Source organism: Raphanus sativus, chromosome 2, assembly GCF_000801105.2.
Source record: "Raphanus sativus cultivar WK10039 chromosome 2, ASM80110v3, whole genome shotgun sequence".
Lineage (NCBI taxonomy): Eukaryota > Viridiplantae > Streptophyta > Magnoliopsida > Brassicales > Brassicaceae > Raphanus > Raphanus sativus.
In genome coordinates this window covers 23,811,189-23,826,635 of record NC_079512.1, presented here as the reverse complement: position 1 = coordinate 23,826,635, position 15,447 = coordinate 23,811,189, and the positions used below count along the sequence as shown (strand labels likewise).

At 33.6% G+C, this 15,447-nt stretch overlaps 3 protein-coding genes across 4 annotated transcripts; 2 read left to right on the top strand and 1 right to left on the bottom strand.

Annotated features, from left to right (window-relative positions):
• The first annotated feature begins 397 nt into the window (after positions 1 to 397).
• On the top strand, positions 398 to 7,627 carry LOC108835805 (4-substituted benzoates-glutamate ligase GH3.12-like). The gene is made up of 3 exons (XM_057002693.1): positions 398 to 722; positions 820 to 921; positions 6,077 to 7,627. The coding sequence occupies exons 1-3, from the start codon at positions 436 to 438 to the stop codon at positions 7,425 to 7,427; spliced, it is 1,740 nt and encodes a 579-aa protein (XP_056858673.1). The 5' UTR covers positions 398 to 435; the 3' UTR covers positions 7,428 to 7,627.
• A 3,389-nt stretch (positions 7,628 to 11,016) lies between these two features.
• On the top strand, positions 11,017 to 12,240 carry LOC108841645 (cytochrome b5). Its single transcript, XM_018614400.2, has 4 exons — positions 11,017 to 11,166; positions 11,280 to 11,380; positions 11,598 to 11,664; positions 11,752 to 12,240. Exons 2-4 carry the CDS (start codon positions 11,294 to 11,296, stop codon positions 12,000 to 12,002), a joined length of 405 nt encoding a protein of 134 aa, XP_018469902.1. The 5' UTR covers positions 11,017 to 11,166; positions 11,280 to 11,293; the 3' UTR covers positions 12,003 to 12,240.
• Positions 12,241 to 12,561: 321 nt separating this feature from the next.
• LOC108838064 (rab GTPase-activating protein 22) lies at positions 12,562 to 15,233 on the bottom strand. Of its 2 annotated transcripts, none has more exons than XM_018611047.2 (5): positions 14,704 to 15,233; positions 14,412 to 14,544; positions 14,267 to 14,316; positions 14,118 to 14,171; positions 12,562 to 14,021 (listed from the first exon to the last, which is right to left on the bottom strand). In XM_018611047.2, the coding sequence occupies exons 1-5, from the start codon at positions 14,898 to 14,900 to the stop codon at positions 12,845 to 12,847; spliced, it is 1,611 nt and encodes a 536-aa protein (XP_018466549.1). In that variant the 5' UTR covers positions 14,901 to 15,233; the 3' UTR covers positions 12,562 to 12,844. The 2 variants fall into 2 exon arrangements, with proteins under 2 accessions (XP_018466549.1, XP_018466548.1); XM_018611046.2 differs by having other exon boundaries at positions 14,412 to 14,547; positions 14,704 to 15,232.
• Positions 15,234 to 15,447: the final 214 nt, after the last annotated feature.

Sequence of the window (15,447 nt, the reverse complement as noted above, 5' to 3'; positions counted from 1 at the left end):
ATATTATTATTATTTTTAGTTTAAATATAGTATTTGGAACCTTCAAAAATTAAAGTTTCCTTGAAAATGCTTTAACTCCCCTCCCCACTGATCGTAACTAATTGATATCCTAATTAATGAATGTGATTTGGAGGGCGTCTGACTTTATTAAAATTTTATCATATTAGCTGTTGAAAACAGCAGCCCAAAAACTATTAGTAGTTCTTTTTTTCTGCTGAACAAAATCTATTAGCAGTTGAAAAGATAATTCAAGAATCTCATGTGATGTAGCAGACGACCAACCAAGTCACCTAACAGACACACATGCACAGCCTTGGATGCCTCCTTTAGGTAATATTTTTTTATATATAATAATGACATGTGACTTGAACCCTCAATCATGTAGCCTTATATAAAAAGTCGAGTCCTTCCATGTGAAGTTAGAGACAACCAAATATGAGTATAATTTCTTATTACAACGAGGAAGAGAAAGGAAAGGTTCTTGAGAACCTAACCTGCAATGTGAAGCAAATACAAGACGATCTGTTGAAAGAGATAGTCACACTTAACTCAGGAACAGAGTATCTCCAAAACTTCCTTCACGGAAGCTCTGCGAAAGAGCTCTTCAAGAAGAACGTACCAATAGTCACCTATAAAGATGTGAAACCTTACATTGATCGTGTCGCGAATGGAGAGTCATCGAATATAATATCGGCTCTACCGATTACAAATCTCTTCAATAGGTAATAATATAAGTGCTAGATTTCCCTAGAATTTCTTGCTTTTTTGGTATTGGTAATGGTGTATATAAAACTAATTGCTTTGAAACTGTTGTCATAGTTCGGGAACTTCTGGAGGAGCAAACAAAATACTACCATCGAATAGCAAGTTTTTGGATGGCAATGCATTCATTAATGATCTTATTGCGCACGTTATAAGCAAGTAAGTCCATAGCGTTTTTACTCTAGATATTTGTTGATACTAAAACATCAGATTCATAAATTATGATAATTTTTCTTAAATATAATTAAAAAAAAATCGGATGTTCGATTTCGATTTTCTGTCAGTTATTAATCCGAATGGAAATTTCTGAAACATTTTGCAAAACAAAATTGCTAACCTTAAGAATATGTGGGCATGTACAGCAAATCGGGCATACTTATGATGGCAACTCACTAAAAATAGAGAAAGACAGGATAATCAGTTTAGGATTTTTGCCTAATTATTTAAAGATGTTTACTCATAAATTTGTTGACAGTTTCATATTTACTTTTTAAAAAAATTAAAAGAAAAAGTCACTAGATCAGTACTCAAAATTTGGGGGTAGAAGTCTTTAACTTTGAAATTTTATACTTATCAAAAATGAAATTATCATTACAACAACAATAATATTTAAATAAAAACTCAATATTTTTTATCGGAATTTCTAATTTCCTTTTATGATAATCATTTCCAGTTGAGGTCTGTATTAGATGATTTATTTGCACTACGTCAAAATTATGTGATGATTACTAGTGAATGTTTTGTACTCTAAAGGTTTTATTTGTATTTGTGGTAGCTTTGTTTTGATCTTCTAAAAAATAGATCAGCTTGTGTTTCCGAGTATCATTTATAAGGTATCATACAAATTTACCAGTCATACTAATATATAAATAATAGGTTAAATCCGCGCAAAAATGTTGTATATACAAATATTTTTACGTACTATTATTTATTTTAGTTCTTTTATATATTAGAAAAAGAAGATGTAAAATAGTTAAGAGGTTAGTTACTATTACGTATATAATCAAATTGATGTAGACATATAAGCCAAAGCGATCTATTATTTATTTACAATCATTTTATGGTAAAAAGTAGAATAATATTTTTATCTATTTTATTTGATAAATAGTTAAATTTAAATGATACTAACACAAATGTATAATATTTTTTTAATATGACTATTTATCAAAAAAAAATTTCCTATTCATAGTTTTATGGTCATTTGTTTTTTATAACAAAATATAAATCATTAATAATAAAATTTTCAATTTGGAAATTTTAATATTTTATAAATTATATAGTTTTTTTTTTACAAACTCAATGCTAATTTTGAAATTAAATATTTATGCATGTTGTATGGTATCTAGTTTAATTTAAATGATATTAATATATATATAGTCTAAATATCTATTAAATAAAAGTTCCTACTCATATATTTTATCAACATTAGTATCTTGTTATAAAAAATTAAACAACTGATCACAAAAAAAAATTCAAAGTGTAATCTTTAACAGTTTTATTATTTTGTAGTCATTTTAAAAATTCAAAATATATCATATACATAAAATTTTATAAATTTTTATTATACAGTTAATATGATAATTTAATTTAGTTTAGTAATATAAATTAAACAAAATGATAGAGTAATTATCTAAATTTTATCAAATTAGGTAATTCCGTATGTTTATTTAATAAAATTAAAAAATTACATTAATAATTACCTATATTATTAGTTGAATGAAAATTATACTAGATATTTAGATATAACAACTTATTTTTGTAAGGATTCTGAAAATCAATTTCGTGATAACATGTGAAGTAACTCAAAGATTGTAAAATTTCTCAAATAATGTAAAAGGAATATAAATCAACTATCACAGTATGTAAATAGAAAATTCTAAAATCCTTTTATGTGAATATATAATCTTGCTGTCATTATACGTAAATATATAAATTTACAATCAATCAACAAACTATACAATTCTATCGTTGTAAATCTACCATAATAATAACCAATAAATATACCAACAAAATATATTTTCGTAAACTCAAAATATTAAATAGTTTATCTCTTCATTATCAATAAATATTACTGTTTTATCCAAAAAATTACTGTACTATAAATATATCAGCATTATAAATAAATTTATTATCATATCCAAATCCTTGATATGTTTATCACCAAAACAACTAATTACTACCAAACTTTAATTTACTATCAAACAAAGTAATTCTGTCACGAATATTAACAAGAAATCTATCGCAATTAAATAAGTATATTAATAAGCGGATACGAAGGATTGTGATACTTTTCTTTTTCAAGACTATTTCTATCTAAAAAACATCCCTCTCGTCTTGGGTTTGAAACAGTGCCGTGCGAACCCTTTTTGGGGCCTATGGCAAAAAAAAATTTGCAACACCTTAGACAATCTTTTTTTTTTTTTTTTTTTTTTGACAACAATAAAACTACTCTATCGTGATTCCACCGATTCAGTGAGCCAAACCGGAGGGATCAAATCAACATATAACATAGCTGATGGTGAACTCCTTGCCCCATGAGCAAGCTTGTCCGCCAATGTGTTTTGTGCCCTTGGAATATGTCGGATCTTGAAATTAGGGAAGAAAGTCTTACTTCGGCGAAATTCCTCCATATGCGTAGTAAATGCTGGCCATTCTTCGGGTGAGGACACCATCTTCACCAATTGAGAACAATCCGTCGCAAAAACCACATCTGAGAACTGCAGGGTCTTCATGCACTCCATTGCCCAAATCAGCGCTTCACATTCTGCATGTCAAGGAGATAGGCTACGTCGGAGATTCATTGCCCCCATCATCTTGTCTTCTGAGTCTGTCGTTCGGCAGTACCATCCCTGTCCAGTAAATACATCTTGTTCCTTCCAAGATCCATCGACATAACATACCCTGGTTGATCCCAAAGTTTGCCAATCGGTGGGTGACTGAACATTTCCACGAGTGTCCGCTATCAATAATTGTGCCTCTGTCCATAATGTTTCTTTATGAAATTTTTAATTGATATGTGTTATAAAAAAATACAACTGCTAAGACAACTGTTTATAATAAAAATTCCAAAAACAAATACTCTAAGCTAAAATGTAGAGAACAACATATATAACCAGTCAAATTCTATATATATGTTTGCAAATACTCCTAACACTTACAAATTAACTAATGTATTATACATATAAATCACTGCACACAAACTAATGTATTGTACATAAAGCGGGGCCTTAAAATTTGACTGAAAATTAAGGGGCCTAAGGCTTGTGCCTTTTTCTCACAACGGTGAGCACGGCTCTGGTTTGAAATCCCGTAAGACATGGTCCATGCACAGTTACGCACAGGATCACACAAAATTTAATGTCTGCTCGGTTAAATCTGGGTATGATTTATTTTCCATGTATAGACTCAGACACACTCCCACTCAGGTTGATCAACCGAGTAGCACTGGTTTACAGAGTTATATGCGTGAAGTGTGCGAGTTCCATGCAAAATGAAACACTTCATGAGGCAATCACTCATGGATGTATTGCAACAACAGAAAAACTGGCCTTTAGGCATTTGAATACCGATATGAGTTTTTCTAGATGGCGGTGACCCAGAAGAAACTACAAATTATTCTTTTGAATATTTTCTTGCTTTGCAGATTTAGACTTTTTCGGAGATTGTTTCTTCTGGAATTTTTCCCGAGTAACTTCGTCTACCAAAACATGGACTTCCTGTTTTGGAGAAAAAAATGTGGCCTATTCAAAATCACTTATTGATACATTTCTTTGAATTTTGTGGTATATATAGAAGGCAAAAAATGAAAAAAATAATAATAATGGAATAATATCATTCTTTTAGACACCTTCCAAGATAGCCTCGATCGAAGTGGAATGCTGTAGGAAAGCAAACCTTCAAGAGGACGAAGAGGAAAATGATGCCTCATAGCACTTTTCAAGCACTTAGAATTTGCTAGCCGACTGTCCTTTTGAAAGTCGAGTCTCCGAGAGGTCTACCGTCTACTGCATTCACAGACCCTCCTCCGCTCCGCCCCTCCTATGGATTCTGGCGATGCCTTGACTCTCCCTAAAGAATACCAAATCTCGATCTGTCAAATCGATACATCATGGATCATTCATGGTACGGTCAGTGGATTAAGGTGAATCCATAGGGATCAGATGGGAGTTGAAAGATTTGGATGACAAGGCCGCTTCAAGAGTTTCTCGGCTCTTTAAGTGAGATAAAATGATTTCTATAGGCAATGTCTTGTTTACAAAATTTATATCACTGCGATACACGTAGAGACAGGCTTTTTAGACGTGGTTGACATGACTGGTAACCCAGTTAACTGGCCGGCATTTGCTTCCGGACTAGTTTCATTCCGCCTTCTACGAGATAGTTTTGAATTTCAACATCTCTTATATCCCATGACAGAAATATGTGTGCAAATTCTCTTACCAAAAAAGTGATAAGTAGTAGTGTTTTTTTCTTCTCATACAGATTAGACCCGATTGGAGCAAGCGACTTTTCAGAATGATTCAGCTTCGACAACCACTTTATCATAAAAAAAAATAGTAGACAAAAAAATATATATGAGATAGGTCTACTACTCAACTAATAAATCTATCACAAAACAATTATATTACAGTTGACAAGTAGAATTCTCACCTCAAAACATCTCTACCAAAAGTCTACAAAATAAGTATTATTCAAATATTAAATTATCATAACTAGAAAGATATACTATTTTATAGTTATTTTATTGGTGTACATATTTTCAAGTGTTGTCTATGTGCGAAGATGTAATGATACTTTTGTTAGAAAATAGATTTTTTAAAAAAATCCTTTTTAATAATTTTGAAAGATGGACATATTATTAACATTAAAAAAATTCCAAAATTTAGCCAATCTCTCAATTATATATCCTATTGTGGGGCTTTGCAAGTTCTTTACTGAAAATTAATTCATAAGGTTTAAGCCATAGCTAGTTGGAATATATATTTTTAAAAAAATTCATGATAAATCAAGTGATTCCATTTGTTCAAAATTAAAGTAACTTTATAAATTTGGGATAGTTTGGCGCCCATACTTTGTTGCCAATATAAAATAAAAAAGAATTCATGATGATACATTTGGGCTTATTTGTGAAATAACAAAAAAAAGGGAATATTAGAAAAGAAATTAGATTTGTATTATGAGGGTAGAAAGAGTTAGAAAGAGAAAGGGTGGAGTTTTGGTTAGCTAATGAATTATAGTTTTTTTAGTCTTTTGGCCTAATTTCCCTGATTCATTTTCATGCTACAATTTTTGTTGTTGTTGTTATTCTGATTAGGCATATGAAAGGTGTGGAGAGAGGAAAAGGGATGCATTTTTTCTTAACAGGACACGAGATCAAGAGTCCAGGTGGCTTGCCCATTGAGGACGCAATAAGCTGGTACTTAAAGAGCGATCATTTCAAAAACAGGCCATCTATTTGGTTCTACTCTTATACGAGTCCTGATGAAATTATGTTAGGCAGTGACCTCAAGCAAAACCTTTATTGTCATTTGCTATGTGGTCTTGTCCAAAGAGATGAGGTCACGAGATTTGGTTCCACATTCGCTTCAGGTATTGTCCGAGTAATCAAGGTTCTTGAAGATTCTTGGAAGGAGTTGTGTTCGGATATCAGATCAGGTCATCTCAGTGAATGGATCACTGACTCTGGCTGTAGAAACTCTGTTTCTATGGTTCTCGGAGGTCAGCCTCGTCCTAAATTATCAGACGAGATTGAAAATATATGCAGCCAAAAGTCCTGGAAAGGTATAATGAAAAAACTATGGCCACAAACCATGTACGTCGAAGCTGTTGTTACGGGTTCAATGGTACAATATGTTCCTACATTGGAACATTACTGCGATGACCTACCTCTTGTTTCAATAGGTTATGCTTCTTCCGAGTCAATGTTTGGTATTAATACTGATCCTTTGTGTAAACCTGAAGACACCTCTTACACGCTCTTGCCCAACCTATCTTACTTCGAGTTTATACCAACCGAAGGAGGCAATGGTGATGTTGTGGACCTAGCTGACGTCAAACTCGGATGTTCTTACCAGTTATTGATCACAAACTTATGGGGTTTGTATAGAATGAGAATCGGAGATATTGTCAAGGTGACTGGATTCCACAACAAGGCACCTAAGCTTAAGGTTATAGGAAGAGAGAACACGTTGTTAAGCATTGATACGGACCGGACAACTGAAGAATACTTGTTAAAGGCGGTGAATCGAGCAAGGCTGGTTCTTGAGTCATCAGATCTAAAGCTTGTAAATTTCACTAGCTATGCTGATATCTCCAGTAGTCCGGGTCACTATGTGATATATTGGGAAGTAAAGGCTAAAGAGGAAGACATGAAGGACCTTGATGAGAAGACATTATTGGAGTGTTGTTTAGTAATGGAGGATACGTTTGACGAGGAATACATGTACTGTCGGTCCAACGAATTTCTAGGGCCTCTTGAGATAAGAGTAGTGAATGATGGGACCTTCGATTCTCTTATGAACTTGTCCATCTCAAAAGGTGCTTCGATTACTCAATACAAGACTCCAACATGCATCATATCTGAAGAGGGCTTACAAGTATTGGAGACAAATGTGGTTGCTAGATTCTTCAGTACTCTTAAAGCTTCTCATGTGCTTAAGCCATGATATGGTCCAAGAAACTGGGGACAAATGTGTGTGTTTTATTTGTATTGTCTTTTTTATCAACATCTATTTGAATTATCTACTTTTTCTGTTCTTGCTATATTTTACTATTTGCTTGTTGCTTCATTAATAACAGAGTTGATTTGGTATAAAACTTTTGCTTTAAGAATTCTCATTATTTTTATTTATCTTCGTTTTACTTATTTTTTAGGACAATTCTCTCAAAATATCATAAAATGGAGTTTTTGATCAAAAGAACACATGAATAAAAAAATGACTAAAATATTTTTTATTAAAGAAACAAAAACTCATTATACCATTACTTTATAGATATATAAATATGAATAAATATTTAAATAAATAATAATTACAAAAAATTGAAAATTAACTTTTCAATTTGAAATTTTTACGAATTTGTTCGAATTGTTTTTTCAATTTCTTAATTCCAAAATTATTTTAAATATATTAAATTTTGAATTTTAAATATTAATTTTTATTTAAAAATATTCTGAAACTCCACCTTCAAAACTCTATTCTTTCTAAAAAAATAAAAAGTTTTTTATCAATATTATTAAAACAGGAACATGACGTATTGATATAGGTGTGATCTAATTGTTTTAATATAATTATTTAAAAAAATTATTAATCATTTAAAACATATTATACAAATAAAATACAAATATAACTAAAACACAAATAAAAAAAAATAATTTTTTTATAAAATGTAAAACAAAGGACGAGTCAGAATCTAGTTTAAAATTAAAACTAAAGTACGCCTGCAGATTCTGGAATTGCAGTTGTAAGCACATTAGAGGCATTGGTAGTAAGAGGCTTCTGGGGTTCAGATTTCTTATCAGCAGAAGAAGTGTCAAACGTTAAAACATATACTGGAGGAGCAGATGTTGGAACGGATGCAACAACAGAAACATCTGCAGTAACAGATTCTTCAAATGACGAGTCAAAAACAGGAGAAGTGGCTTCAGTTTACAAGTTTTAGCAGACACGTCAGTAGCTGTTGCAATAGCAGTATCTGCAGAAGTAGTTATAGATCCCATAGGAGCAGCAGCCTCTGTATTAGCATAGGCTCTCCTATGCATGAAGCAGCCTATGCCTTTAATAGAGCACAGGAATGTTCTTCAACGTTAACCAAACTGGAATAGTTGACATGGTTAGTTACTCTGCGCAAGTTACAAACTGCTCTCACCTTTGCAGCAAAAGGATAATTCCTGAGATGCTTGAAGAATATCTGAAGCAACTGGGAGAGATTGTTTCAAGCTCACGGGAGGTTTCTTTGCAGCTCCTAATCCTGTAGGAACCTGTTTTCTCATCTCAGCGTGCAACTTCAAGAGATGAATCTTCAGGCGGACGAACTACATGGATTTGGTCTGTTGAGTTTGAAGATTATTATTTTAATTTGTACATACAAAAAATAAATTAATCAAGATCATTTTATTCTTTGTTATCTTAAATTGTTTCGGGTTTAGCAGACTTACAAATTAGTTTACTAAGATTTTTTGTTCTTTATTGTTTTAGAAAAAATAATATATAAATTTATTTTTTTTTGTTTTTCTAATAATTTTAATATATGATTTCACATTTTTCATTCAAAGACTAAATTTAATTTTAAATTATTTTGTGGTTTCAAATCCTAATAGATTACATCGTCTATTAAACTCCAAAACTGAGTAGACTCCATTACACGTTTATTCGACCCTAAACCACAAAATCAAAACCTTAAATGTGTACTTGATAACCAAAAAGTATTAATTAATCATTGTATCAAATGCCAAAATATTTAAGATATAAACTACCCAACATTGATATGTAATTTAGGTCATTAAAAAAATCTAATATTTAATCCCAAAAATCTAACAGTAAACATCTTACATGTTAGAACATTTTGTTGTTAAAGCCATAAGCATTGTCCTATACATGGTTACCAAATCAATATATTTAAAAAAAAATCAATTATATTAAATTTTAATTTATATACCTCATATTGGTTCTTATATTGATGATTTGTTAAAAAAAATTGTACAAATTATTTTATGTATTTTTTAAATTAAATTATTATATCAAATAATGATTTAGTTTTCATATGAGGTTTACACCATATACATTTCTATATATTGAAAGTAGAGTTCCGAATAATGGAATCGTAAAATAATTTTCGAGTTTTTTAGTTAGTCATAAAGGGTAAATAATAATTTTGAAATCTATTTAGGTTAATTTTGCATTTGGTTGAATAAAAATATATCTTTGTGTTTCAAATGAATATATAAATTATATTTGGCAAATTCTCCATAATTTGTGCATATCTGCATCTGCAAATTGCAAATTGAAAAACAATAAAAATAAAATAGAATCTAACTTTTTATTTTTAAAATACTAACATACAAATAGATATATTTAAACTTTTTTAAAAAATAATAATAAGTTTGATATTTTTTTGCAGTGTACCGACGAATTTATGTTAGCATTTGGATATTAAATCCGATCATTAACATAGAAGAAAAAGAAAGGATATGTTAAGTTTCAAAAAAAGGATATATCCCAATCTCTTCAATCAATTGCACCGGCTAATGAAATTGATTCAATATAAAGATGAGTGACTCTCTTTTGAAAATAAAAATGTTAAATTTGGGTTTATTAAAGATACAGATCTAATTCATGAGTAAGAGGTGCAGTTCACGGATAAATTATTTCATAGGTATTCAAATGAGTTGTAAACAATTGATTCATATCTGTGTGGTCATATGTGAAGCTAATAATTTTGTATTAAAAGGGAATTTATACTTGATCCCTAACCTGGACCAAGAGGGCAACTTCTTTTCTAATAGGGTGTGATTAAGATGAGTGACTTTTACTTTTGAAATTTTATGAGTATGCATACATATTTAATATGTTTTTTATTAGTTTCTCAATTTATTTTGTTTTGTTGTAACTGAAACACTTATGTAAATCTCTTCGGGAAATAATCTTGATGAATAAAGTTTCTTTTTCATGTAAGCTTTTTTGGTTCCAAATTGGATAATTATAAGTTAGCTTATTCAAATTAGTGTAACTAAGAATGGTCACATAAATATATCAGAGTTTTAAAATTTTAGAGTATCCAAATTAGATTCACTAGAACCATAATTTTTCTATTTGGATCCAAATCCAATATAGTCGCTGAGTTTTCAGAACTGATCCAAGAAATTATACTACAAATTCAAGATTTTAATTAAACTTGATTTTAATTATACTACAAAGTCTCCTATAGAAACTCAATATTCCAGATTAAATGTCGAAATGGATTTTAAAAGTATGGAAAGATTATTTCTGAAACAGTGAAAAAAGAAAACTTACACGAGTATGTTGACAAATAAGATCTCTTTCCCCAATTCCTCAAAATCGCAAAAGAAAAAAAAAAGATCATTATTTTTTTGTCGTACAAACATGGAAACAGCACACTGAAACCACACGTCACAACTGTACCGTAAAAGAAGATCTCGCGAGAGAAGTAAAAACAAATTCCAAATTGATTTGCTTAAAAAAGTCAAAGCCCAGCTTGACCAATACTACCCCTTCACCAATACTACAAGATTCACAAGCCAAACCCTTCGGCAAAACATCAAGGGTAGTTTAGTAACTGCGCTCAGAAATATAACACAATTAAGTAGGTGAGGAACACCAGTTTCTTCCGTCTTTTGCTGATTACAGGGTGAGAGCCTCGAAGCTATCGAAACTCTGAATCTAAAAAGTAAACTACTATTACGATCATCATCGTCGTTCTGTTTCTTTATCTTCGATTTGATTATTATATCTTAGTTTTTTGTATCTACTAGTATTTGATTATTGTAGATTTGATTGTAGTTTAAGGAGGAGAGATGGCTTCAGAGAAGAAGGTTCTAGGATTCGAAGAAGTTTCACAGCACAACAAAACCAAAGACTGTTGGCTTATTATCTCCGGCAAGGTTAGTTACTTAGATCTCGTGTCTCTTCCTCTTGTCTGACAAATCTCAAGTTGAAGAGTTAGATGAACACATAAGGGTCGTTGACGTCACTCTTGATTTAGAATCTCAATCTTCAGTGTTTTAAGTTTGTTATAAGCGAATCAGATATTGTTTCTCTCTGGTGGATCCACTCTTTGATTAAGATTAATAGGTTTGTTCTTTTATTTTTGAGTTTTAGGTGTATGATGTGACCCCATTCATGGATGATCATCCTGGAGGCGATGAAGTCTTGTTGTCCTCAACAGGTTTTTTTTTTAACAAAATTCCTTAAATGAGTTTCTCTATGTTCCAGTTGAGTCTCTTTGATAACTGTGTTTCTGTTGTGGTTGTAGGGAAAGATGCTACGAATGACTTTGAAGACGTCGGTCACAGCGACACCGCAAGGGACATGATGGAGAAGTACTACATTGGAGAGATCGATTCGTCTACTGTTCCAGCCACAAGGACATACGTTGCACCTTCTCAACCCGCTTACAACCAAGACAAGACACCAGAGTTCATCATCAAGATTCTGCAGTTCCTTGTCCCTATCTTGATCTTGGGTCTGGCTCTTCTTGTCCGTCAATATACCAAGAAAGAGTAGATGCAGAGGCTTTGCATTTTTTTGCTTGCCACTGGATAACTCTTTTCTGATTTCTCTCTGTATTTGCAAAAAAAAAATACAGTTACTGTTGTTTGGTCCTAGACTTTATCTCTGTCCTTAAAAATGATTCTTGTTGAAACTTAGCTAGTCTCTTTGTGGTCGTATCGTTTGGTTTCTCTTTTTTGTGTTGATTGAGATGTTTACAACTTTGATGATCAAATAAAAGGGTGCTTCTATTTTTCAGATACTCTAGAATAGGTTTGTGGAATTAGGTTCAGGTTCGGTTACGAGTTTGGTTTAGTTTGATAAACAAATGATAAACCCATTAATACCAAACCGATACCATATCCAAATTTCACGTCGAACTACTGGAATTTAACCAAAATTATCTGAATTGTCAACCAAATTAAACTAGAATCAATCGAAAATCGAGAATTTTGGTTCAATTTGGTAGAAATGTAAAATCAAACCGAATTAATTGTGAAACCAATCCAAATTGTCTGAACAAAACTAAGCGTATAACCGAACTCGCAGGTCAACTTAGCAATAAGAAACTGAATTGCTGCTACAGTTGAACCTATATGATCCATAGAATTGTAGAAAAAAAGAAAGTAGTTTCAGGACACATCCCTTAAATGTTTCTTCAACAGGGTAATGCCTTGTTCTTTACATTAGTACTATAATAAACGTGATAGATATAAGATAGTATAGTGTTGTTGTCTGTGTGAGATGAGGAAAACAAAAAAAGAAAGAAAACCTGAGGAACGAGTAAAACGGTAAGAACCAAACCGCAACCAGACGAGTGCAAGAACACTTCTTTTCTGGCTTTCACTTCACATTCATCAAACACCGAGAGACTGAGAAGAAAGAGTTTCGATCTTATCATGAAGCGTCACCACAAGGTGATGCGCATCATCGAGAAGCTTCCAGACATCAAGCTGACCCGCCATGCTATTACACTCCTCCACAATCTCATCCATACTACTGTACCTCTGTATGATCAGTTTCCTCCGCAGCACCAACGCCGCGATCGCATACAGCAACAGATCATCCGTAGGAGGCGCGTGCTGCCTTATCCTACTCCACGGCGACTTCCCAACACCAGCTCTGATAGCAGCCTGATCAGCCCACATCACTTCCCATAGACAAAGCGTCTGCTCGAAACTCAACTCCCTCCTGAACATCACAAGCACCATCCTGTATACAAAGCTACAATCCTCCGCCTGGAGATTCTCCAAGTGCTTGTAGAGCTGGGAGTCTTTGGATTTGATGATCTTCGATATAATCCGGAGCTGCCTCTGGATCCCCGCTTCGTCTAGCCTGAAGTTATGGCGAGCTTTCTTCATGAAACCGACGAAGCACCAGAAGGCCTCGTGGTCCTCGGAGATGACGGCGAGGATGGGGGACAAGAGGTCGCTCATCCCTTGGCAGTAGCCTATCTCGGGGTCGTAGAGAGCGTAGGCTTCGAGGATGGAGACGAGACGCGCGGCGTGGTGGAGCCTGCAGGTTTCTAAGTGGTCGTAGTCTTTTAAAGCCACGGATGAAGCTAGAGCGCGAGCTTTGGTTTCTGTGATCGTGGTCGAGGATGGAGAGTAAGTAGCCCAGTCTGAATCAGCGCGTAAGGCATCGAGGCGGATGATACGTTGCCATGTTGAGAAGTCTTCGTGTACAGCGACTTCTACTTGGATCTCAGCAGAATCTACTGAAGGAGGAGGAGAAGTACTATCTTCGGGACTGTTGTTGTGATTGTTCTCTTCCTCAGGCTGTTTTGTCTCGTCGCTGTATACATCAGAAGGAAGCAGGTGAACATCTTCATCGTCTTCGCAAGAGTCAGTATCAGAAGAATCAGTGTTCACAGCAGAGACAACGTCTTGGTTTATTATTTGTTTGGTAGTCTTGTAGTCATCCGTAAACCTAACACACTGATCGTCTGCCTCCTCAGAAGTAACTTCTTCCTCGAGATTGTCGCTGCCCTTGAGAAGCATCTTGCACCGTCTCTGTAGTTTCTCATACTCCTTCCTACATTCATATATATATATTTGTCAGCATCTACATACAAATACTGACCATATATATATATATATATATACATCGAACAAGAAGATCTTGTCTAACCTTTTTTGAGTTTTAACAGCTTCCCTTTCTTCAATAGTACTATTCAAATCATAGCTGCAATACATATATAAGAGAAAACAAGTTGAGAAAGAAGAAGACACACTTATGAACGAAACAATAAATAATTTTTTAAAAAAAAAGAAACTCACAATCCTAGCAAGAAGAGCCATACTTCTGCACGAATACTTGGATCAACACCCTACAGAACACAATAAAAAGCATGTCATAACACCATAAAGAGACAAGTAGGAATCAAAGAAACATGTAGTTGTTTGCTTGTTCGAAAACACCCACTCTGCTTCTAACTCTCTTCAGAAACCGAACCCCGCCATCACGGAGTTTGCCCTCCGGTGTAAATAAACTCCTCCATTGATGCGGCGTCAAGGGCCGTTTTCTTTTCCGGCGAGACCACGGTGATTTCCGTCGGCTTCTACAATTGAAAAGCAAGTAGGAACTCAAAACATCAAAAGATTTATTAAGCTAAAAGCTAACAAAGAAATTTTTATTTCATCTGAAGAAGAATAAGAGAATCTAAAGATCCCATCGGTTTATTCCAAATCTAAGAAGACCTTTTGAGAACACTCACCGATCGGAAGAAGTTACGGAAGATGGAGACGAAGGATTGGCCACAAATAGAACCGATCGGAGATGGATCCACGAAGAAGAATTAGCCGAAGGAGGTGAAGTTGAAGTAGTAGATGAAGATGAAGAAGATGGTAACGAAGTCGAAGATGAATTTGCCGAAGACGACGTTGAAGTGTGGCTTCGCCGTAACGACTTCATCTGATTTCTCCGACAAAAAGCTTTTTAAATCTAAATCCCAAAAACACGAATCAAATAGAAAAAAAGAAAATCGAAAAAGTCTCCTCCGTCTCTCATCAGAGATCTACGAATGTCATTCTCCAATACAAAGCATCAGCGACGGCGAATCGTAACTCCGCCGGTTGTTAACGGAAAGAAGGATTCCGCCGTCTGAGAAACGGCAGTGGAAATCCGGCATGAGAGTTTTAACGGTTTTCACTCGAGCGTTTTCTTCAGCACGCCGAAACTGAAGAAGAGAAGAAGAATTAAAAAAGCTAAAGGCATACAACAACTGAACCACTTTGATCTTTCTTTTTCTTTTTTCAGTTCTTGTCTTTTCCTTTCTTTTTTTGACTTTCGGCGCGTGGATTAGCGCGTTCGCTTTAAATTTTCACACGATATGGTAGGTGCTTGTTAGTGAAACAACGGCGTCGTTTCGGTTTTAGTCTTCGCTCGTTGATTTTTACGCGATAACAAAAATATCAAAATCAGGAGTGACCAATGAAAACGTGACACGTCTCGCCTGTTG

What these genes read in the sequence shown, in the direction of transcription:
- LOC108835805 (XM_057002693.1), top strand. Translation starts at nt 436, where the DNA reads ATGAGTATAATTTCTTATTACAACGAGGAAGAGAAAGGAAAGGTTCTT. An exon ending in ATTACAAATCTCTTCAATAG is followed by an intron (nt 723 to 819) that starts GTAATAATATAA and finishes CTGTTGTCATAG; the next exon opens with TTCGGGAACTTCTGGAGGAG. An exon ending in ATTGCGCACGTTATAAGCAA is followed by an intron (nt 922 to 6,076) that starts GTAAGTCCATAG and finishes TATTCTGATTAG; the next exon opens with GCATATGAAAGGTGTGGAGA.
- LOC108841645 (XM_018614400.2), top strand. Translation starts at nt 11,294, where the DNA reads ATGGCTTCAGAGAAGAAGGTTCTAGGATTCGAAGAAGTTTCACAGCAC. An exon ending in GGCTTATTATCTCCGGCAAG is followed by an intron (nt 11,381 to 11,597) that starts GTTAGTTACTTA and finishes TTTGAGTTTTAG; the next exon opens with GTGTATGATGTGACCCCATT. An exon ending in AGTCTTGTTGTCCTCAACAG is followed by an intron (nt 11,665 to 11,751) that starts GTTTTTTTTTTA and finishes TTGTGGTTGTAG; the next exon opens with GGAAAGATGCTACGAATGAC.
- LOC108838064 (XM_018611046.2), bottom strand. Translation starts at nt 14,900, where the DNA reads ATGAAGTCGTTACGGCGAAGCCACACTTCAACGTCGTCTTCGGCAAAT. An exon ending in TGAAGAGAGTTAGAAGCAGA is followed by an intron (nt 14,317 to 14,411) that starts GTGGGTGTTTTC and finishes TGTGTTCTGTAG; the next exon opens with GGTGTTGATCCAAGTATTCG. An exon ending in GCTGTTAAAACTCAAAAAAG is followed by an intron (nt 14,022 to 14,117) that starts GTTAGACAAGAT and finishes ATATGAATGTAG; the next exon opens with GAAGGAGTATGAGAAACTAC.